At 42.0% G+C, this 25,059-nt stretch overlaps 1 protein-coding gene across 2 annotated transcripts in view; it reads right to left on the bottom strand.

The window, feature by feature from the left end:
- Positions 1–25,059, bottom strand: part of MALT1 (MALT1 paracaspase) — a 59,896-nt gene that overhangs the window by 16,599 nt on the left and 18,238 nt on the right. Inside the window, exons 6-13 of one of the 2 annotated variants that reach the window (XM_054986404.1) lie at positions 23,976–24,072; positions 20,898–20,930; positions 20,486–20,512; positions 18,916–18,948; positions 9,203–9,406; positions 5,530–5,707; positions 2,179–2,253; positions 799–926 (exon numbers count right to left, since the gene is read on the bottom strand). In XM_054986404.1, coding sequence (XP_054842379.1) covers positions 799–926; positions 2,179–2,253; positions 5,530–5,707; positions 9,203–9,406; positions 18,916–18,948; positions 20,486–20,512; positions 20,898–20,930; positions 23,976–24,072 — 775 coding nt within the window. The remainder of the gene's footprint in view (positions 1–798; positions 927–2,178; positions 2,254–5,529; positions 5,708–9,202; positions 9,407–18,915; positions 18,949–20,485; positions 20,513–20,897; positions 20,931–23,975; positions 24,073–25,059) is intronic. The other variant, XM_054986405.1, reaches the window with a different exon arrangement.

Raw genomic sequence — 25,059 nt, 5'->3', positions numbered from 1 at the left:
TGACGTATCTAAAAGTCCCTGTATGATAGCAGAGGATACACGGTCCAATGGTCTATGAGTGAGGAACTCAAAACAGGGGATCCTAAGCTTTAGATAATAAGTAAGTTACTTAAAGATCTAACAACTTAGCCATTCTCTTTAACGGTTCAAATCCTCAAGTCACCAGTATATCTTCTGGCGGTTCTGATGGAATCTCTGAATCATAAAGTGGAATAAGATCACTTCCTTGGTCTGATCTTTCCTCATGCACGGTAACAAGATTCTCTGCATCCCTTTTCTTTATGTTGAGGATTTCTCAATTACTTCCGTTTCAGCAAACAAAAACTACTTTATTCCTTGAACTTTTTAAGATGTATTTTCTGAATGGTTCCTGGAAACTCAGGGGTGGGGGAACATTTGTGACAAACTCTGCCTCTGCAACTCAAGACGGATCTGCAATCCGAAACTTAAGTAATATGGTAAACGGCAGACAGCCATAACATCCTCATTGGGAAGAAGAGCATCTGCAATCCCATAGGGTAAAAAGCAGTTGGAGCAGAGGGCAAGTTTGAACAGAAAGCCGATGGGGAAAACATTAGGTAAATATATATGCATGCGTAACAGTCTCCTCTGAAGACTAATTCCAGGGTTGTTGTTGTTGTTTTTTAAAAAAGAGGGCTTTTTTACAAGTATTTGCGTTTAACATACAGTTTACATACATGTTCTATCACCAAGTTACTGCCCCTATCGGTTCCTTGGTGGCACAGTTATATGTAATATTTCAGAACAGACACTGTATTACACATCAATTTTTCTCACCTTCTGCCACCCCATCAAGCAACACAGTTATCTTCTTGTCTTCTAATAAGCGCTCTTTCAAAAACTTCATGAAAATTCCATTGGCCAATCCAGACTGTTGAATTTCAAAAGCTTCTGCTCCCTGGCACCTTTAAAATATAGGACAGTAAATAAGTGAGGGAAACAAACAATGAGAGGGATAGGTAAGCATATAGAAAAGAAAATACAAAAAAGCAGCTTTCTGAAGATCTTGTTGGTCTTTAAGGTGCTACTGGACTCGAATCTTGCTGTTCAACTGCAAACCGACATGACTACCCACTTGAAACTATCATTACAGGATACCAGTTCAAGAGCAATAGCTGTATTAGTTTGTTGAAGCTAAATTAAAACATGTCCTTAAAGACAGATTTATTCCAGCATAAACATTTATGAGTAAGAGTTCAGTCTATCAGATGCATGTACACACCATACACAGATTTGACAGTAAAGCATATTCAGACATCAACAGAAAACACATGCTTTCATTTGGTAAGAGTTTATGCTATGCTTCAAGATCTCTATCGATACATTTGAATGTCTGTTCACAAGTCTATGCGCTGTTAGAATTTCTGTCAAGCAAATCTCTATAGGCTGGGAAATTCAGCAAGACTCCATTACACACGCAAACGGTGGAGTATTCAAGAACGTTCGTACACAAGTGTTCAACACTGGGAGACAAAAATCTGGAAGTGTAATATGAAGTTTGTCAGTACCAGCAATTGTAGCAAATAGAATCTGGTGGTTGAGGTTCCACCTCTACCACAGATCTGCTATGTGGCTTTCAGCAAACCACTACTCTCTTCCCTCTGTTCTCTTTCAATAAAAAGGCCCCAGGAATACCTGCTGAGGGATTTCATACTAGGTTGAGAATTCTCACCTGAATGAGTCTTGGGCTTTTAAGAGCTCATCCCCTTGCCAAAGGGGAAAAAGCAATTAATATAGTGGGGTGTGCCACACTTATTTCAACTAGGCAGTCAAGCGTAACCTGAACCTTAACCCAAAACTTGCTTGGAGCCTTTTTTCCCCCTGTGAACCAGAACTGAATCTAAACCTGAATCTTTTGGTTGCCTTGAATCCGAACCACTTTTTCTTTATTCCTGTTCAGAGGTTCAGTTCTGGTTCAAGACAACCAAGAGATTTTAAGGGCAGGGCACAGTTCCAGCTGGATCAGAGAAAAAACTCTGAACTGGCTTTTGGGCTACAGTTTAGGTTTAAAGAAGACACGGGCAGATTGTCATCTTTATGGTACCCATCCCTTTCGTTAAAAAAGGACAAGAGAATCTTGTTTTAGAAGGTCAGACCACATTACCACAGTTATTCTAACTGTTAAAAATTCTACAGATTTAAAATAATGATCCTTACGTGGCATATCCAAACACAATGTTAGCTGTAACCTTCAGGGCATCCAAGATTAGAATTGTGTTGTCGTATTCATTCCTTCAATGAATGTAAGAACACAGAAGTGAGAAGAACAGTCAAACCTGGAGCAAACCAAACAACCAACTTTTCTTATCCCTATACAATTTCATTTTTGCTGCTCCCTTGAAACGTCATTCAATGAATAGCTAAAACAAGAATCATTCTGGTATGTTAATAGAAGCTGCCTCTATCCTGTGAGACTTTCACAATGCATCTTAGAATCATAGAATCATAGAGTTGTAAGGGGCCATACAGACCATCTAGTCCAACCCCCTGCCCAGTGCAGGATCAGCCTAAAGCATCTCTGACAAGTATTCATCCAGCCTCTTCTTGAAAACTGCCAGTGAAGGGGAGCTCACCACCTCCCTAGGCAGCTGATTCCACCTTTGAACTACTCTGACCGTGAAAAAGTTTTTCCTAATATCCAGCCGGTACCTTTATGCATGTAATTTAAGCCCATTGCTTCGGGTCCTATCCTCTGCTGCCAACTGGAACAGTTCCTTGCCCTCCTCCAAATGACAGCCTTTCAAATATTTAAAGAGAGCAATCATGTCCCCCCTCAACCTCCTCTTCTCCAAACTAAACATTCCCAAGGCCCTCAGCCTTTCCTCGTAGGGCTGTCTCCAGACCCCTGATCATTCTTGTCGCTCTCCTCTGCACCCTCTCGATTTTGTCCATCTTGATGAGATACAAGGTGGGGGAGAAAGAGCAGTCATATAATGCTGAAAGGGACTACTTTGGTTCATGTAGTACACCAATTTCGTCCATGCTGTCCATGATTTTATTTGCCTCTTGATTTCAGGATTTAACTGCTTTAGTTTTTCTTATGCATTTTAAATGCGTTACCTTATTTTTTTATTGATTGTGTTACTTTATTCTTTTTTATTGATTGTTAAATAGTGTTGGGTGCTCCCAATGGGCAGAAGTTCATTGATTTTGCGTGAACTAACTAGATGAATACCCAATGCATAAAACGTCGGCAGCACCAGAGCCTGGAGCCAATTTGTGCTGCATACAATAAAATTCAAAGCCGTCTTGTGTTCACTGGAGAAAAAGTCTCCCAATACTGAGCAGTTGCATCAACATTAAGCAGGCAATAAGAGATCCCTGGACTAAACACAGGAGACAAAAATATACTAGGAATCTGGTTTCCAAATCTTCCATGTTCCCTGCCAGAAAACCTAGCTTCATTGTGCAGTTTGCTCAGACTTCTCTTGCCTATACCCCATTCCAATCTCTTGCCTTGCTACCAACAGATCTAAATCATGCGAAGGGCTGTTCAGATCCTAGTAGGTTAACTCCTGTCTATTCAGCCTTTCCTTGAAAGCTCACCTGAGCAACTTGCTTGGGGGAAGGGGGGGAAGAGATTTTTTTGCAATTTTGCTCAGCGTTCTGTTTTTAGAGCAAGCAATTGTTTCTCCTTTTTGTTTCTGATTCCCTTTTACATACATAAACAACTGTTAACATGCCCCATCAGTTCCCCAGAGTGTTTAAAATGTTGTTACTTAATCTAGACATATATTTAGTCCTGGAAAGATTTTCACAAATAAAATCTGACCTTGTGGCAGAAGAGTTTGCCAGGGAATGTGTACGAACTGCCAAGGATGCATCACCCACCCTGATAACCCTGGCATCTGTCCCAACACGACCGCTCCCGCTCTGACTACATGAGACTTGCCCTAAAGGCACCTGCACCCCACCTTTAACAAGCACACCTGGAATTTAACACTCATGACCTTACTGGACTTAAAGGGCAGTGATCTGAACAGAGATCACTCTTGCTGCTCAATGTATTATATAATGCCCTGCAGAGCAAAACAAATATGATCTTCAAGCAGTCCATAGGATCAGACCAAAGGTCCGTGTAACCCAGCACTCAGTTTCCATAGAGGACAGCCAGACACACAACACACAACACACACACACACACACACACACACACACACACACAGAGAGAGAGAGAGTTTGTCCCCCAGCAAACAGTATTTGAGCAATAATGCCATTTAGATGATCCTGTTTAATGGTCATGCCTCACTGCCACGGAGGGACCGACTCCCCATGAATTTGTCCAGCCCCCCTTTACGGCTACTTATGTGGCCACCATCATGTGGTACGGCAGTGAATTTCAGAAGTTAATTTTGCACTGTGCAAATTAGAGCTTCCCTTGCCTGTGACCAATCTACTGCCCACCGTTCCTGTCAAGGGATCAACAGTTAATCTGTGAGTGGAAGGCAAAGCAACAAACTGGACTGACTGGCCTCATTTCATCCTGGAGAAATAAAATGTGTTCTGGTATAGCACTCTGCTGCTCAAAAAGTGAAATACAAAGAACAGTAGGTCCCAATAAAAAGGTGCTCTAAGAAAAAGGGGGGATTTGGGGATTTCTAAGCAGAGACTGAGCACATCTAAACACATCTAAAAATGAGAATTGCTTTCTGCTGTTATAGATCCAGAGGAGTTAGCCGTGTTAGTCTGTAGTTGCAAAACAGTAAAGAGTCCAGTAGCACCTTTAAGACTAACCAACGTTACTGTAGCATAAGCTTTCAGGAGCCACAACTCTCTTTGTCAGATGCATCTGACAAAGAGAGCTGTAGTTCTTGAAAGCTGATGCTATAATAAAGTTGGTTAGTTTTAAAGGTGCTACTGGACTCTTTTCTGTTGTTAGCCAGCCATTCCCTGGAATTGCTAAAAACAGAATTCCACTACAAAAAGTAGCTAAGGCAATCCAATTGGGAGGCTTCACAATAAAGACTTCCTCTAGAACTCTTTCGCTAGTGTCACAAGTCAGGTTTTCAAATGTCCTGGAAGACTGGCAGGCTACATGTTCCCACAGTGCTGCAATTTTTAAATGTTCTGTATGTGCTCATTTAATCCTGATCTGTTTGGCCTCTGTAAATGGCAGAGAGACTAACAGAGAGCGACAAAACAAATTGGATACGATCAGTAAGACTTCAAGCTTTCTTTGCTTTTTACAGGTCTGCAGTTTAATTTTGAAGCGTGAGGCACAAACTTTTGGGAAGAATTCTTGCTGGAAATCAACAATTAAAGACATCGCTCTTTTGTCAGCCGTGTAGCAAGTAAACTCCTTTCATGAAGTTTTGCTGTTGTTCTGAACTCCCGAGTTTGGAGGAGAATCTTGCATGTTGTAAACAGGCGTTATCCTTTTACTTACTCAGTGTGTCTGCCTCCTTCTGTGGAACCAACACAGCTATATATCTTGAGCCTCTACCAATGAAAGGATTCCCACCCTCCCAACCTATTCATTTTTTAACACAGGAAATTAAGATTGAATACCTTTTTCTGCACATATCCAGTAAAAACACATTGAGGCCAGTCTCCTTTGCTTGCATCCGTTTGAGGATATTCTGTACGCAGAGACAGTTTGCAGCTCGATAGGGATTTGGGGCATCAATAGGAACCATAAAACTGTTGCCATAGTTTTCATAGCCATGACCAGCATAATATAATAAGCCTGGGAGGAAAGGTGAAACAACTCAAAGAAAACCAAGATATTCAGCACGAACATTCCTTGAATTTAAAATGACAAAAGCTACGCAACGGGCTGCAGTTTTCCTGCAATAGTTGCTGGGAATATCCATCTGCCTTGATGAGGCACATGGAAGCATCACAAGCAGTGACAGATTGGATCCTCCACAAAGTTACCACAGATGGAAGAGTTTCTGTGAGTGGAGTGTGACTTCCATGTCTTCTCCCACCATTAGATCCCCAAGTGCCCCAGAAATGCCATTCCTGGGGAATGGAGAGCTCCATAGGCAGCATAAAGGGAGAACCGGAGGTCTGCTGCAAGAGATGGGATTGGCAAAAATTGTTGTTCCCCCCTTCCATCGGCAGAAATGTTCAAAAGGACCTAAAGCCATGTTTCTAGCACCTTTTATGCCAACACACCAGCAGCAAATTTATAAGTTGTGTTTTTATAGGATGTGAAATGCCACTATCCCGGCAGTAATAATGAAAGTGCAAATCATAGTAGGCACCATGAGTATTTGTAACAAGGGCTAAATGCAGGCCAGCAGCACCTGAGGCCACAGCAGTTTATACACTGACTGCATCTTTTACATGCTCCAGAGATATTCAGAAGATATTGACCTGACTGTACAAAATGACAATATATATGAAGAATCCAACTGATTGTGAGCCATTATGGTACAACTGCACAATGTCATCACACAGCAGCTGCACTGTTCCCAATGTACCAGCACAGATCGGGGATTGAGCACATAGGTATTACGTACCTGCTAAAAAGAAAGTCCTGCCCCGAAAAACCATCACCGGAGTCAGTACCACCCCGGCTGCCTACGTGCAATTATAGCAGCTCTAGGATCTAGTGCCACATTTCCACTTTATCATCCTTCAAGACTTTGCTTCACAGTTCAGTTCTTTGTACGTGCACTGTGTACATGTACACCAACACTATGCCTCTGCTATCCCACTTTAAGCTAGAGATGGCCATGAAACGGGAAAAAACCGAAACAAGAGTTTCGCATTTCGTCACGTTCCACGAATCACAAACTTCCACGAAATTGTTCCGTTTTGCGATACAATTCATTAGTTTTGTGATTCATCAGAACCCGAGGCACTTCAACAGCCCCCTTCATACCCAGAGATGCCAAACTCGCAGGGAGACTTCAGCAGGCTCTCCTCCAGCCACCCTCCAAGTAGCTCTCTTCAGGCTCTCTTTGCTGACTTTTCCCTCTCGTCCTCCGGTTTTCTGCCACTGCTGGAAGAAAAGTCAAGCAGAGCACATCTGCTTGGGGTTTTCCTCTCTTCAGGTTCTCTTTGCTGACTTTTCCTTCCCGTCCTCCCATCCCCCTGCTGCTCTAACATGCCCTCCCCCCACCCACCTCCAAGTTCTCAGAGGAAAAGTCGAACAGAGTGGATCTGCTCAGGATCTGCTCCAGAGAGCTTGGAGGTGGGGTGGGTGGGCAAGCAGTGAACAGTGGCAGAAAGAGCTGCTGAGGCTGCCGCCGCTGCCACTACTCCACCATCCCATTCTTAAAAACGAAGAAGGGAAACAGAGAGAGGAAGCAGTCTCTGACTACAGTTTCCAGGTAAACTTATGCAGACCCGCATTGCTCAGCTCTCAGGTTGGCAGGAAAAGCCGCCTATCAAGGTTATGTGGGCTAAGATTGGGGTTTCCATGGCAACAAAAGGTCTGCAGATATTCCGGGCCTATGTTGCCTAGGGAATCAATGGATCAGCATGAAACATTCATGAATCGAATGAATTGGCCCCCAAAGTTGTAGATTTCATGAAAAAGTGGCCCCAAGAAATGCGGTTTCGCGATAAACTAATAGGCCCAATTCATCACGAAATTTGATTCATATTTTGATTCATGCCCATGTTTACTTCGAGCAACATCAAACAGCTGATAAGACCAACAGCCATTTAGCTGCAGAGTTGTCTAACCAAAGTCAGTTAAAAAGAAACCCACAATGAATCAGCTTTGTCCTGAAGAAGCTGAACAAGATTTGATGCGGGGTGGGGGCTGGGATTACTTCCTTATAGAATATGAAAGAAAAACAGAGAATTTCAGGATGTCAGCAGCATGTTATTTTTAGAGGGCCCATAGGTGTAAATATTGCTTTACTTATGCAATTTTAGATGCAGAAAGAGCTTTGGGATTCGGATTACTTTTAATAAATGCTGTTACTATAGACAGATTTTAAATAATAAAAAGGTTAAGTGCTACACACAATTCGACACAGCTTTCCATTCGAGTCCTCGTCAGTCAGCCACAGCAATGGCACTGCTGCAATGGATTTAAAATGCGTCTGACAAGCTACCGTTAAGAAAACAGTGAAAAGCATGCTGTCACAAGGTCAGTGGGCACTTTTCCTGCTCCTATAAATCTTCCTGTCAGAGTGACCCTTGGCTCAGCCGTAGAAAGGGCATGACCTTCTGAATGTCATATCAGCCTGCGTTAAATGAATCAAAGGTACCCGATCAAAGAGAAAGTCATACTATGTAATAACTTCCCCTTGTCACTAGTTGCGAGGAGGCATCCGGTGTAAAACTAACGCTGCCCCCCCCCCCTCGCACTTAACCACTTGAAATAGCCCTACTCGACGCAGGAGTCTTCCCTAAAAAGGCCTTCAATGAAAGCAGAATTTATTGTTCACAACAGCAACTGTAATACAGGGAGGCAGGAATTACATGCAGAGCTTTTTTAGATTAAGAGGGAAAAGATGGGAAGGGGAGGAGACGTCGCTCAGCGGAGTACGTGTTTTGCATGCATAAAGGCACAAGTTCAATCCCAGGCCTCTCTGCTTAAAAAAATCTCAGCTATCAAGACTAGGAAAAGAGAGCTGCAGTAAACATAATGAGGACTGGCATCTTGACTTGGTATGAGACAGTTTCATATGTTCTGCTTCTACAACATTAACAACTCACGATAACAGCTCGATCAGCAGGTGGGCACCTTCTTTCCTTTTGTTTTTTAAAAAACAGGATGTTACAAGTCATCAACTCCAAGTTTTTCAGATATGGAATTGAAAAAAACGCTTCATGCAAACAGTGGGTTTTTTCTCTACTAATTGGACAGGGCAGGAGTCCTCAATGCACTTGAGATTCTGAACATTTTCAAGATTTTGGGAACAGGTAGTTGGCGCCACCACAAAATGGCCGACATAGAAGCTGGGGCCAATCACAAAGTGCACCAAGCCAAGTGTCCTCTTATGATGGAGGCTGCCATTTCTGAATGGGTGCTCCCTACAGACACTTTCCTAGGGTCTTCTGAAGCACTTTCTGCTCCAGTAAGGTGAAGAAAAGACAGGAATGGCTCTCTGCTTCGGAGAAGAAGGTGCCAGGAGACCTCACTGGAGGGTATGTCATCGGGCATCACGGGTACGAGACAAAGCCATTTCTCACAACAAAAATGAAAAATGTCAGAATATACAAGCAAGTAAATGCTTTAAAAAGATCTGCTTCTGCACCATCATATTCTTACCATATACTCCTTTGTCCAGAAGCAGCAAGAATTCATCGACTGCATTCCGCATCTCAGGTTCGGTAAGATCCAACAGTGAAACCACTTTGAAGTCCAGCTGCCTCAGCAAGTTGGTTAGTTCGTAAACATCTACTAAAGGAGCCTTCAGCTTTGGATGCCTACAATAGCTCATGTTGCCCATCAGCAAAGCTACCTTGTCTACCGCTGAAAAAACAAAATCTCGCTTTAGCACGCTGCCGAGAAGAGGTGTTCATTCCCAGACATTCTGAAACCACTGGTAAAAAAATTCCCCTCCCTCGCCAAGAAAAAACTGAAAATTCTGAGGGGAATGGAAATATATACATAGCATAGCGTAGCATAGTGGTTAAGGGGCTGGGCTCTGAGCCAGCACTCTGCTGGTTCGACTCCCATGAACTCTGCAGGTGGTCTTGGGGAAGCCCCTCCTCTCAGCCCCAGCTCCCCAGCTGTACTGTGGGGATAATAACAACACTGACTTTGTTCATTGTTCTGAGTGGGGCACTAATCTGTCCAGAAGCATGTTATATAAGCACACAGTTATTGTTGTTGTTATTGCTATTGTTATTGTTAGTAGTAGTAGTAGTAGTAGTAGTAGTAGTAGTAGTAGTAGTAGTAGTATTTTCTTTGTCCTCAAGCTTAACATGCATTAACAGTATAAAATGTATTGTTATAACTTAGTTAACATACATACATACGTTACCACAAGTAACTGCCTTCAGGCATTCCATTCAGATTCAGTAATGGAGGGAAGGGGTCACGCCCAGCCTGGATTGCGCACTCCACCTCTTTTATGACTTTTGCAACTGATTTACATTTCATGCCCCTCACTCCCTGCACCCTCTCCCCCCTCCCCTCACCATCTATATATCTCTGGCCAGTTTCTTCATACCCTCCATGCAACTGACGAAGAGAGCTGTGGTCCTCGAAAGCTGATGCTACGATAAAGTTGGTTAGTCTTAAAGGTGCTACTGGACTCGTTACTATTCTACACATACATCTAATACTGGAAAGAGACCTGCAAAATGATTTACTACGTGCTACCTTATGTTTTGTTGGCTTAGATTTTGTCATTTTGAGAGACAGCACGGCATAATGGTTAGAGTGTTGGCCTAGGATCAGGGAAACCCATGTTCAAATCCCCACTTTCATACAGAAGCCCACCAGGTAGCATTGGGACAGTCAAAAACTGTCAGTATAACCTCCTTCACAGGGTTGTTGTGTGGCTAAAATGGGGAAGGGGGGGAATGTTCTAAGCCACTCTGAATCCCCTCTGGGGAGAAAAATGAGGTATAAATGGAGTTAATAAATAATTAAGGGGTAGGAAAAAAATGAACATAGAACACATGCATTTTGTAGTAAACAAAGGGTATTACCTGGCCAGAAATGGTTTCATACAGTCACAACAGGACTATCAGCATCATTGGATATCCAATTAAACTCTGTAACCCTGAAAACCTTGAACTATTATCATGCATGTTATAGCGTATTAAATATAGACAAAATTAGTCCCATTTAAATAATAAATATGTCACTAAAAATAGCATCTCTCCCACTGAATAGTTTCCATGTCTTGTAATAGTCATGCCAGTTTGCTTAAGCTTTTGTTCCAGCACCGTTTTCATGTCTGTATCAGATTTGGCCTGTTTTTCCTGCAATCCTCCCCCTATTGTATTGTTTATTGAACGTTTCAGCCGTTGACTATATTGACCTACACTGTGTAATTCACCTTGAGTCTCAGCGAGAAAGGCAGACTATAAATGACCCAAATAAATAAATAGGGATTATCATCTAATGCTTTAAAACCGTTGTTCATGCCAGTCTGCATACTATACATTTTGAGTGAGTGACACCTTGTCTTAAAAAGCATTTATCTCATTCCAAAAGAGTGGCTTCCTAGATTCCATTTAACTATGGCTAAGAGATGGAGCCAGCTGTTGGGGTATGTACTTTCTCTTCACACTCTCCCCCCTCCAAGTAGCAAATCCCGCCCTTGCTTTCGTAACTGCAGCAGTTGTTAACATTGCAATGACACGTGAACACGAAGCTGCCTGTATCAAAGTCAGTATCATCTGCTTTGACCGGCAGCAACTTTCCAGTTTCTCAGGTTAAGATCTTTCAAACCCCCTACTCCTCCTTCCTGGAGATGTTGGCGACTGAACCTGAGACCTCCTGCATGCAAAGCTTAAGCTCTACCACTGAACAACAGCTCTACCCAAACCTCAGCCATGGTTACAACTAAACAGAGTTGTATTAGGCAAGATTTAAAACCGATACGGTTTCAGGTCACAACTCAACAATAAAGCTAAAAGAGGACGGGATGAGGGAGCATGGTTAAGGGAGAGACAACATTACAGCATTCTGTACTCATCCCATATTTTTTTGATAATGAAGATTATAGTATAATATGAGTGATAAGAAGAGTTACACCCTTCTAAGCCCATCAACTACAGTGGACTTAGAAGAGTGTAAATCTGCTTAGGATTGCAATTGTTAGGTTCAATTCTGATATTATGTCAAACCATGGTTTACTTTAACCTTGGTTCAGAACCTAACCATGGTTTGAACTGCCAAATGAACAGCCAGCCATGCAGTACAGCTGCTTATGTGCTTAGCACTCCAGCTGCTAACTGCAGTAGCCTCTGCAGACAGAACAAGGCTATAATTGCGATGCCAGACATTATGCTAAATTGTAGTTAAACTTCCTAAACCACAGTATGCCATAGCGTCTCAACTAAGCCTTAGTGTTCTTTTTTTAACATTTGTAACTCCTTTGATATTGCATATTTTGCTATTCTCTTTGAAAACACCAATTCAGACATTTGTAAAAAGAACAAACACATCTGAGCTTCAAAAGCAGAATAAGGAGATCTGACATGTTTCCCCAACACAATCGCGAACTGATCTCTTTACCTTGGTCTTAATTTACTGCGTGTACTTGTAGCTTTAGAAATAAACAGATCATTTATAGATGAGATACAATCTGCCAAGCTCCATCACAATGAAAGCCATTTTACAGAGACAGTTACAAATGATTACTATATTCTCCAAGTTTCAATGACCACCTGTTTGGAGGGTTGGGGCAACAGGGTCATTAATACAGGCCTATTTACACTGACAGCATAATATCTTCGAGCTCCTCTTATCCCAAGAGAAACTGTAAATTAGTAAGACAATTTACAAACTGCCAGGCTTCATATATAAACAGAAGACAGGATAAATTCTGTTTGAGAATCCAGTCCTGGACTGAAAATTACAAAGGCTTCACCTAGGAAATTCAGGGCCCTTGCTATCTTCCGTGCAACTGACCCAGTAAAATGGATCGCAGATGTCAGTAGAATCTGGTCTGACAATATAATTTTTTTTTAATTTATCCAAATTTAATACAAGAAATGATAAAACCGTACTGTACAAACAAGAAAGGGATTAAAACTAAGCCATAAAAGCCATAAATATAAAATATTTATAAAATAAAGAACATGCACTCAAACCACAGCAAACTATAGCAATATGCTGACTCGTAATGCAATCCTAAATCTCATGGGCACCCTATGAAGTTGATGGGCAATGGACTCAGGTCTGATGAATGGAAGCATGTCTTTATGAAACAAGTAAAGAAACTGTGGATATAGTGGTATGTCACAAGTATGGATGACTTTAAAGGGAGATCAGACAAATTGATGGAGAATAGATCCATCAATGACTAATTGCCATGATGTATAAAGGCAGTAAACCTCTGAATACCAGCGTTAGGAGGCATAATCAGGGGGAGACTTTGTCCTCGATGCCCATCCAGGGTTTGCTTGCCATCCAGGGTGGTTGGTTGGTCACTATGTGAAACAGGATGCTGGCTTAGATAGACCACTGGTCTAATCCAGCAGGGCACCAGTTACGTTCTTAGGGCCGTGTAACTCTGCTAAGAATTGCATGCGCTGTTAAGCTCTTCAGAACCACCCCTGAGCCTAAAACGATAGGAAATCTCAGCTACAATGTCTCGCTTTTCTGTTCCCAGATGGCAGCTGAGTGGATAGGACAATCCCTGAACGGGAATATGGTTCTACGCCAAACCTGGTACACGGCTGTCTATTCCATCCCCTATTACCATGCAAAGGCCTGGGCACTCCCCCTTGCTGAGGGACAGTCTTCACAAATGGCACATCACATAGTAAAATCATTCCATGAAATTCCTGGGAACGCTGTAGCTCACATATTGAGGCCGTGGCTCAGTAGAAGGACATTAGCTCAGCTTGCAGGAGGTCCCTGGTTCAACCTCCAGTTGAAAGGACTGGGTGGTAGGCGATGTGAAAAACTATCTAAGACCCTGGAGAGCCACTGCTGATCTGAGTAGACAGTACTGGCCTTAATGGACCACGGGTCTGATTCCGTATAAGGCAGCTGCATGTCATCAGCTCCTGACGAGGCCATCAGCAACCTGACAGAACCCACCTGAGACACCTGCTTGTCCACTTTAACTGGGGCTGCCGAAAGGCCTGGGTGCCTTGAGGTAAGACAAGATGCAAGCCCGGAACCACCAATAACCTGAGACAATTTTTTCCAGTTTCCTGCACTGCCTTTGAGCATCCTGACAGCAAGGTAGTACGCAAATGTATTCATTAAATAAATAAATGTTTAAGTGCTCTCCCCATGGGAAAAAGGGGGGGGGATCCCTGAACATGTCAGAGAAAAGCCTAGGATAGAATCTTCCTCCTCCATGTGCTAGTTTTTCTGGAAGGGGTTTTCATTTGGTTGGTTTTAAATCTGGAGGAATGTGTGGTTATACCAATGCTCACAACTGGAAACACTCAAGTGATACAGTCTGGCAAGAGTTTTATCATGTGGTCGCCCAGGTCAGTCTACTTCCATTGCTGTGTACAACCCCTCCCCGCCCCTGGATTCAGCATGCAAATAGTTTACTCATCTCAGGCAACAGGGCTTAATTGGGAACAAGGAAGTTAGTGCCGTTGCCCAGAAAGCAACATCTTCCCCTTTCCCACAAACAACCTGCAGAGATAAATAACACAAAGAGCATAGCTGCTGGCTGCCCTTTGCTGAACCAACAACCAGGTTGACAGCACAATCTTAAACAGAGTGGCACCTTTTGAAATCCACAGAAATCAGTGGATGGTATGATAAGGCTAAGGCTAACATAGAGTTTAATAATCATTACATTAGGCATGCTATCCTGAGAATACGGAACAAATATAAACTTTGGATTTGCCCAAAAATACCCCTGTAGCTATCATCACAAGAAGCCCATTTTAGAAGGGAAATGGTGAGCCCAGACAAATGGTTAACAGATCGAGATATGATGGCATTTTTACAAAGTGAAGTTAAAATTAAATCAAGAGAGGACTTAGTAGTAGAACAAAATGTTTGTCAATGGTTTTCCTATATGCAAATTTTGGAAAGATTTGTTAGACGTGATTTTGAGCAATATAAGACTGAATTTGAAACTGTCCTCTGTACAAATGATTAACATGTTATCTCTAAAACGTATAAACTTTTGTTGAAGTTTGAGACAGAAGAAGAGCAAGTGAAAGAATGTATGATAAAAATGGGCAGAAAATTTTGGACATGATATATTAATGGAACAATGTGGAAACGTGGTTAAAAGGGTTGAAATTCACATTAAGCTTCAGTTTTAAGGAGAAGTTTTACAAGATGATGTATCATTGGTATATGACTCCTTAGAAATTGGCCAGAATGTTTAAGGGTACATCAAACATATGCTGGAAATGTGCTAACCAAGAAGGGTCATTTTATCATATGAGGTGGCCATATAAGAAAGCAAAAACTTTTTGGTCACAGATACATTCATTAATTGAAGAGATTTTGAAGATTAAAATACAATTAAAGACAGAGACTTTCTTGTTGGGAATGATGGGCAGTCAGCTGGAAAGAAGTTTTGGAACTTTATTTTTACATATGATTACGGCAGCAAGACTATTTATGCACAAAACTGGAAAACCACAACATTGCCTAGAATGGAGGAATAATTGATAAAGGTCTTGTAATTTGCATCAATGGCAAAACTTACTTCATTGATTAAAGACAGTATCTATTTTTTAGGTGGAATGGAAAATTTTAATATACTTTTTACATGAAATAGATAATAATGATTTGACGGTATGTGGATTTATGGATTAAGGAATATGAACTTTAGAAAAAAGACAGCTTTTAGTTTTAACACAGAGCAAGTGAAAATTTGAAAATCCTCCTACTATATAAAAGGGTAAGTGTTTTCCAGACAACTCACCTCCTACCCTGGTGCACCTCCAGAGGGTGCTGCCATGGCGGGAAACCCAGGCTGGGATCAGGAGTGAAGCAGGAGGCAATTCCTGCCCCTGCCTTCACACAGCTGGGATCCGGACTGGAGCAGGTGGCAATGCCCTCCCCCCTGCCTTTACCTGGCCAGGATTAGGAGCGGAGCAGGTGGCAATGCCCGCCCACCGCCTTCACCCAGCTGGGGTCAAGAGCGGAGCAGTTCACAATGCATGCCTCCTGCCTTCACCTGGCCGGGATCAGGAGTGAAACAGGTGGCAATGCCCGCTCTCCGCCTTCACCTGGCAGGGATCAGGAATGGAGAAGGTGGCAATGTCCATCCACACCTTCACCAGGCCAAGATCAGGCACAGAGTAGGTGGCAATGTCTACCACCACCACCGCCTTCACCTGGCTGGGATCAGGAGCAGATCAGTCGGCAATGCCCGCCCCCACCACCTTCACCCAGCCGGGATCAGGCGTGGATCAAGTGGCAATGTCCACCCTTCCTTCACCCTGTTGAGATCAGTTGTGGAGCAGGTGGCAATGACCGCCCGCTGCCTTCACCCAGTTGGGATCAGGACGGAGTGGAGGAGGTGGCAACGCCCCCCCCTTCCCTCGGCCAGGATCAGGAGCACAGGTGGCGACAATGCCTCCCCCCTTTCACTAGCTTTGTTGCTAGTGATATATATTTGTCACGGAGAAAATCGGAACCCCGTTTGTACTTTATTTTTTTACTTTATTTTTTTCTTTCTTTCCTTGTTCATATGTATTGTCAGTTTGGTTTGTTTGCTAGATGATTTTGGTTTGTTTGCTAGATGATTTTGTTTTTATTTCTTAGGTATTGTTTACTGTTTATTGTTTAAATAAAAATATATCAACAACAACAACAAAAAGGAAATCAGTGGGTTTAAAGGAGGGTCACTCTGATCATGACTGTGCTGTGAAACGTAATTTTTTTTCTGCAATGACCTCTCCAGGGTATGCATTTTGCTGTATTAACAGAATGCACCAACTTTTTGTTTGCTTTGATTCTTTTCTTTTAATATATAAAGAATATTTTTTGTCCAAAGAAGAATCTCATGCAGTGGAACCTTTTGCAGAATGGGCTTAAACACCCTCCTACAGAAGGTCAAGTTAACAAATCAAGCAATTAGCGTCTTCTAAAAAACTGAAAGGCTGTTACTTAAATCAGAAGTTCTAGGCTTTTGTTGAGGTGTAGAAATAGAATTGCAAATACATCAGTGTAAAACAACACCGGAGTAATCAGGGGACCAACATATTTTTAAAGTAGTTGTTTATTTATTTATAGCAGTTATACGGCGCCTTTCCAAGCAAATTAAGATCCCCAGGGCAGCAAACATGAAGGTTTTAAAAACATTTCAAACATAATTCAAAATGTGTGTTTATACAGGTACATATAAGTGTACAGTACAATAAGTACAGTAGCAACACATAAACATACAAACACATACTGGTACATCTTCACTACAGTGAAACCATTCAACATAGAGTTGCAAAGAAGAAAAAAAGGGGTGGGGAGAGAGAAGAGTTCAAAAGCATCAGTACCCTCCACTGCTTAGCTTTTCTGCAGTACCATATCAAACTACGCAACGGCTGTATCCACACATCATTTATTGTATTTATTTTAAAAAATTATATCCCAACTTTCTGCCCAAACAGGGACACCGGAGTAGCTAACAATTAAAAGCAAAACATCACAAGATGAGATCAATTAAAACCAAAAATAAAACACGACTAAAAAAAGACAGGGCAGGAAGAAAAGGTCTCCAATGGAGCACTAAACAAGGCCCAAAAAAAAGTCTTCACCCACTGGCAGAAGAAAGGGGCCGAAAGGCACAGATGAATATCCCCAGGGAGGGAGCTCCACAATTTTGGTACCACGACCAAGAAGGCCCGATTTTAGGTTGCCACTCGCCTAAACTCAGAAGACGGGAGCACCCAATGCAGGGCCTCAGAAGATAACTAGTGTTGCAACCAGGGTTAACCTGTTTGGTCAAGCCAATCCAGTTGTATATGTTTGCTACAGTGCAACAATAGCATAATATCCAATGCTGTGTTGATGCAGCCAACAACCTGGATTTTGTTATCATATAGTCGATAACAGCTGAGTATGAATTATTACAGTTGTTTCCTACCCACCACCTACAAGAGATATTTAGGACAGAGAACTAAACTGTGCAATTCCAGAGAAGTAATATTAGTCCCCTGCAGAATAAAACAAACCGGAATCTTGTGGTACCTGGAAGCCTGGCATGTTTTTATTTTATTATAAGTGTTCATGAACTAGACAAAGCCCATCTCCCCATGTGAATAAGGCTCTAGCCCACAAAAGCTTAAGCTAGAATTAAAAACTTTCTAGAGTTTAGTTAATTCAGAACATCTATAGCTGGCCTATTTAAAATACATTCTCAATAACTTTTTAAGAAGTTATTGTATGCTACATGCAAAATTCAGTATAACCAAAACCCATAAATAATCAGAAAAAAAATCTAAAAAGCTCCAAGGAAGAGTACTTAAGGAACTGTAGCAATTCTGTTCATTTATTTTATCTGCGTTATTTATAGTCCCCCTTTCTCACTGGGACTCAAAGCAGATTTCTAGGACATATCTGAAAGACAGGACAAAACTTCCCTAAAACAAGACAAAGAGGTCACCAGGGCTGGGGAACAAATTCAGCTTCCCAAATTGTGTCCCTGACTGCAGTCTAATTCCTTTCTCCAATGTAAGTCAATGGCTCCCATGCGTTAATATGAGACACACGGCTAAATCCTACAGAACTTCAAATGGAGTGAACTTGCAGGAGTTTACATTTTGTTCTGTTTACAAAAGTCTTGTTTCCAAAAACAGCTTCTCTCTATTCAAACAAAATATCCTGGGGATCAAAAGTCAGATTGAGAGAAAACTCTGGATTCAGGGAACAATTTAAAGAAAACTTAAATCGAATGAAATCCTACTGATATCAGTACCACTTAACAACAACAACAACATTCATTTATATACTGCCCTTCGGGGCAACTTAACGCCCACTCAGAGCAATTTACAGTGTGTTATTATTATCCTAACGACAATCACCCTGTGAGGTGGGTGGAGCTGAGAGACCTCCAAGAAGGTCACCCAGCTGGCTTCAAATGGAGGAGTAGGGAATCAAACCCAGCTCTCCAGATTAGAGTCCAGACACTCTTAACCACAACACCAAACTGGCCTTAAAAACAACATGAAGAAACAAGCCCTGTTAGGATACAATCTAGACAAAAGTGACCATAACCACGTACCTGAACCTACCTGCTAAATATTAATGACTTTTATGCAGTCTTATGTCCTTATCGTGTTTTACTATGTAAGCTGCCTCCAGCAGGTTCTTTGGAGGGGGAGCATAGGAATTCTCAAAAAAACAACAACAAGCAACCTACTCACCATAATTCCTTTCAGTTGATTGCTTCTGAAGATCTGTTTAAAAAAAAAAAAAGGAAATGAAAAATGTGAATGGACTATCGCCATCAACATCTGCAAATGCTCAAATATTTTAAAGATGTTCTCTAGCTGTGATGCTCCTCCTTGCGCTTAGATCTTATGAAGGGTGCATCCCGATCTCAAGTTTAACCATAACGATGGGGAAATGTGCATGATCCAGGGTGGCTGCAGGCTCAGCCTAGTTTCCCCCTTCTCACAGCAAGCATTGTTGTTCAACATGAACTCCAGTTATACGGGATGTTTATGTGTAGGCATGTAGGTTAAACAGAGTAAGTTTCTCCACTAACTAGGATCCGAGGACGAGATCACGCTACATAGAAGTCTAGCAGCACTTTAAGGATTAGCCCCAGTTATTTCACTATAAGCTTTTTGTGAGACAGAGCTTGCTTCTTCAGCTGAAACAGTTTCTTGAAAGCTCATACTGGAATAAATATTAGTCCTTATGGTATCACTGGGCTTCTGTTTTGTTCGGCTACCACAGACGAATGCAGCTATCCCACTAGATGAAACTATGCCAGCCACAGGACTAATAACAGTGCAATCCTAAAGCAGAGTCCTGCAGCCTTCTAAACCCTTGGACATCAACAGGTTACCTCTAAAGGTGTAACTCTGCTTAGGATGGCACGGTCAACCTGAAGCATCCCTCCAACTCCTGATGCTATTCCAAAAGGGCTCCCCAAACCAAAGATCCCAATCCCTGCTGCTGTAAAAAACGAAGGGCCAAACTAGATGTTACTTTAAAAAAAAAAAAAGAGTCAGATCTGGGGTGACTAGATTCAATTCACTCTTCCTGCAGCCACATAGCAGCTGAGGAGAATGCCTCTTTTAAAGTGAGAGACAGTTGGATTCTGCAAAAAAAGGGGAAATAACTCCCCTACCGGGAGCCTTTTCAACTCAAGAAAACAGTGCATGGGTGAGACACAAGCCCCTCCTTCCCCCCAAGCCACACTTCAGAGCCAAATCGGACTCTCCAGCAGCTGCTGTGAGCTGACTTGTTTGGCCCTAAGCAAAGACACAAAGCAGGCTGTACAAAAAGACAGAACTGCAATAGGTAAGACTGTTACTATAAATGCATTGCTTGCAGTGCTGAGGCACAGATAACACATGTCCTGAGTAGGTGTGTGGAATGCTTTTTTACTTTCACTGCTGTGTATGCAACAATTCCACATGACAGGGTATTTTGGATGCCACAGTAGCACTTGGCAAAAAAACAAACATGAACTTTTGCAGCCAAGGAAGGATTGACATGACCTTTAGACAGGCCTTTTTGGGGGAATAAAATGCCTGGCACAAACTCTAATGGGGTCATTATTTGATACCCTGCACCTTCCAGACTCAGAACACCTGATGTTTTTCCATCAAGGAATTATCATCTTTTTACATTCGGCAACTGAAGACTAGATTAGAGCTTTGGGATAGTTTTACGGTAAGTCAGTGGAGACAAGAGATGCAGTTTTTACCAACTTCCCTTGTGTCCTGCAGGGATAGTCTTATGAATTAATGTTATACTTACCAGGCTTTACGACACCAGTTAAATCTTCTGAAAGGGAATACAGAAAATAGAAAACTGAGTAACGGTGACTTTGACAGACATATTATAAGGAGAGTCATGAATAGATCTAACAGAAAGCTAAAGGCGGAAGGAAGGAAGGTCATACTTAATGATTATGGTTTATGGTGATGTGTTAAATACGTTACACAGGTAAAGCTGCTCCACATTCAGTGACAAAGAAAAGGACATTTTTTGTATCATTAATAGAAGATATAAACAGAGATATGAGGACATGCAGAAGTAAATCAACACAGTATAAACACTAGTGCCCAATGTAGCATAAATATCCTATTGCAATTAATGTTATAACATCTATCATTCCCAGCATGCAGAATTCACCAAGAAGCTCTACCCCATCAAAGGCTGACTTTACCTTCGGTGCATTCTACTGCAATAGATTTTCCACCTTGGGTTTCAAGAAAACAAAAAGAAGAAGTTCTTGATTTCATTTAGGATATGTACGAAATACAAGTGGAAGATAACCTAGGGTAAATTTAAGTTCTTTAAAGGTCAGTTGGGAATGAGTAATGGGGGACAGCATTGTATAGCAGTGAGAGTGCTGGCCTAGGCTTTGAGAGGCCCAGGTTCGAATTCCCGCTCTGCCACAGAAGCTTACTGGGTGACCTTGGGCCAGTCACTCAGCTTGTCCTACCTCACACGGTTGTTTTGAGGACAAAATGGAAGGACGAAGAAGGATGCAAGCCACTCTGGGTCCCCACTGGGGAGAAAGGCAGGGTATACATAAATAATTTAAATCTACGAAGAGCAGACTGATGCAGCTTTGGTACTACATTGCATGCTTCCCCCACCTCTGCTGGGAAACAAAGCCTGATAGACAAGCGATGCTTTTGCTACAGAAGTGTTTCCCTTGTATCGTGGCTATCTTGCTCTAACCATCTGCTGTTTGTCCTCTCGGCACCCTTCTGTAAAGGCTCTGCTTGTAGAAGTCCATTTGACCTGGTCTGAGTTGTTTAGCCTCCATGCTTGCTCACCTCTGCCATAGACAGGCTCGCCAGCAAAATCATGTGCATAGGAGAAACTTGACACCTGACACCAGCAGATAAGCTTTCTGCATCACCTAGCATATTTCTAAGTAGGCTACTGTATTATGAAAACTCTGGTTTCCATATTAAGAAGGCATGTGTTTGCTTGGGTAAAAGACGCAACTTTCCCACTGTAATATTTTGACCTGAAAGTAACCGAACAGGGGTACCCTCTTTTTTAAAAAAGCAGCAGCTAATCCTACTATATAAAAGACAAACTGTGTTGCTGATGACTCACATTTTATCCCTGTGCAGGCGCAGTATGCAAGGATAAAAATGGAGTCAGGGGCAACATGGTTTGCCTTCCTGCAAATACTTCTCATTAAAGGACTCGTCCCTTAAAGAAAGCATACGTCAATCTCCACATTACTCTACAAGTATTTGTAGGAAGGGGGTGGGGTCATTTAACCTTATAACCCCACAGAATGCTGTTCTGGACTAGGGATATTGCCTCCGTCGAAATTCCTCCAGGTACATCCTATGAGAAAAGGTTGACTAGAAGATAAGTGAGTACTATTGATTTGATTGTTTTCACAGGTATTACAGTATGTTGTGTATAGAGATGGTGTGTATAATGTCTCTGGTTATTCGCTTGTTATAGCCCCTGAGAAAGCAACTACGCGAAACGAAGGCAGCTAGTGTTTTGCCAGGCTGAACAAGAGGAGTGGTTCCCTCATATTCGGCTGGATACATTCTAGTCTACTACGGCTTTCTTTATCACTGCATCAGAGGACCTCCATTCCTCACAAGCTTAATAGAGACTGTGCATTAGCTTTACTTTTGTTAGAAGGAATATATGGAGTGTACTTTGGGATAATATTATCATTGTATGGAATGGAATGGAAATGGAATTTTGACTATATATGGATTTGACTTACAACATATTTATATGATAGTTCGACTATTTGTATGCAATTGATGTTAGAGTATTTATAAGGATCAGAGTATTGATCCGCAAAGCAAACTTTCAGTTAGGTCACAAGGTCTACAGGAAACCAACTCACACTGATCGGTACTTACACAAAAACTCCAATCACCACCCCCGGCAGAAAAGAGGCATAATGAAAACATTAGTGGATCGCGCAAGACGGATATGTGAGCCGCACTTTCTCAATGAGGAAATTAATCATCTAAACCACGCACTTCAGGCAAATGGCTACTCCAGAAATGAAATCCGAAGAGCAATCAAACCCAGGATGAATCAAACAACCAAGGAAAAACGGTCTCCTACAGGAAAAGTGTTTTTTCCATATATCAAAGGAATTACTGATCAGATGGGAAAGCTTATGAAAAAGCATAACCTTCAAGCAGTATTCAGACCCACCCGAAAAATACAACAGATGCTATGATCAGCAAAAGACAGTAGAGACCCCCTCACCTCTGCAGGAGTATACCATATACCCTGCAGCTGTGGACAAGTTTACATCGGGACTACAAAGCGTAGCATCCAGACAAGAATAAAAGAACATGAAAGACACTGCAGACTTGGACAACCTGAAAAATCAGCAGTGGCTGAACATAGCCTAACTCAAACAGGGCACAGTATCTTATTCCAGGACACCAAAATACTGGACAACACTTCCAACTACTTTGTCAGACTGCACAGGGAAGCCATTGAAATTCACAAGCATAAGCAAAACTTCAACAGGAAAGAAGAAACCTTAAGAATGAACAGAGCATGGTTTCCAGTTCTGAAAAACACCAGGCTAACAAAACACTCTATACTCGACAATAGCCCTGCAGAGAAGATTAGCACATCAAGCACCAATCCATATGCAAAAGAACCTCCTCAGGATACAGTGAAGCCTCCCTCCATTAGCATTCCACACCCTGGGAAACTCTTACAGGATGACTCAGCTCAACCCCACCCCTCCTGAGTAGATACAAATGACCTGCCAACATCTTTTCCACACTGTGACACTGAGAGATCTCTGTCTTTTGGTGCTACACCTCTGAAGATGCCAGCCACAGCTGCTGGCAAAACGTCAGGAACTACAATGCCAAGACCACGGCAATACAGCCCGGAAAACCCACAACAACCAGAGTATTGATTATTTATTACTATTTATGCTATTGTATTTATGAACTTATAACTATATTGAGACTAACATTTTGCACTTTTTTCATTGATAGAAGACTGAATGTAAGAGATACAAAAATTGAATAGTTAATTGTGCATTTAAGGGAATCTGTTGGTTTCTTAAGGGAGAAGTATAACCAGAATAGAGGAAGGAAAGAAAAGAGGAACTTGAACAAGATGGGAAGGGGAGCAGGAGCAGAGGCCAGCAGGGAGAGGTAAAGAGAATTCCCCTCTCCAACAAGCTTCTGTGGGTGGCCTGCTTGTATGACCCAATTTCCCAGCAGAAATTGCTGGGATTCTGCTTATTACACTCACTAAAGTTTCTTACCTACAACAACTTCTGCCTTCTGGCTTTCTTGAGCATCTTGGTCATTATATACACGGCACCAATATGCGCCTTGATGTTCAACATCCGCACAAGGAACCTAGGAAAACAGTGTAACATCTCCTGATAAGAAATACTTATAAGTGGATTCTCAGCGCAAAAATTGTAAAGATGGAAAAAGACAACCAAAGACAAACCATGAACTAGCAAGCCAGTGACTTGGAAGACAGCATTCAATATTCCAGGATCTGCAACCTGAAATCTGACCCTTTGGGTTGGATCCAGTGCTATATTTCCATGTGTGCTTGATCAAACTTACGGTGCAATCCTAAACAGACTTACTCCAGTCTAAGCCCATTGATTTCAATGGGCTTAGACTGGAGAAACTCAGGATTTGTTTGTTAATGTATCACCACTTGCGTGACTGCTAGCACACAATTTTGTGCAATTAATTTCTGACACTATAATACAATATGGAAGAAAGCAATTGCACTAGGTATGTGTCTCCATTTGCATGCACATGGCTGGATCCAAGCCTCTGCCTGCATGGTGCCACTTTTAAAACTAGAAGAACTCATTCCATCTCCAGCCCCTCTACACCAGCTGGATGAAAGACATGTGGGCATTCCTGCCAATTTCCTAAGATGATGTTACTCTGGAGCTCTTGCTTCACAAAGCCATTCTTCACCACTTCCTGTCCTGACCCACAGACCAGGCCTTCCTGACTGAAAGCCTGATCGAATCCAATTAAACCAGGACATTTTTTTTAAAAAAGTGTTTTGGTTTGGAATGCAGGCCTGAGGGTCTCCACTCCACCAGAAAAAAAAAGCTAGCTATTTTCTCTCCAATTCCCTTGAGACCAAAGGCCTGCTACTCATTTAAAAATAATAAACTAAAACTCTTTAAAATTCTGAAAACAACAATATTCAGAATCTAACAATGTTAAATTTAAAAGGCCAAATCTTGCCCTCTTCTTCCCTTCTTCAATTTATCCTCACAAAAGCCCTGTGAGGTAGGTAATGCTGAGAGAGAGAGAGAGAGAGAGAGAGAGAGAGAGAGAGATTAGCTCAAGGTCATCCACAAAACT

Source organism: Eublepharis macularius, chromosome 8 (genome assembly GCF_028583425.1).
Source record: "Eublepharis macularius isolate TG4126 chromosome 8, MPM_Emac_v1.0, whole genome shotgun sequence".
NCBI lineage: Eukaryota > Metazoa > Chordata > Lepidosauria > Squamata > Eublepharidae > Eublepharis > Eublepharis macularius.
This window is presented reverse-complemented; position numbering and strand designations above follow the sequence as displayed.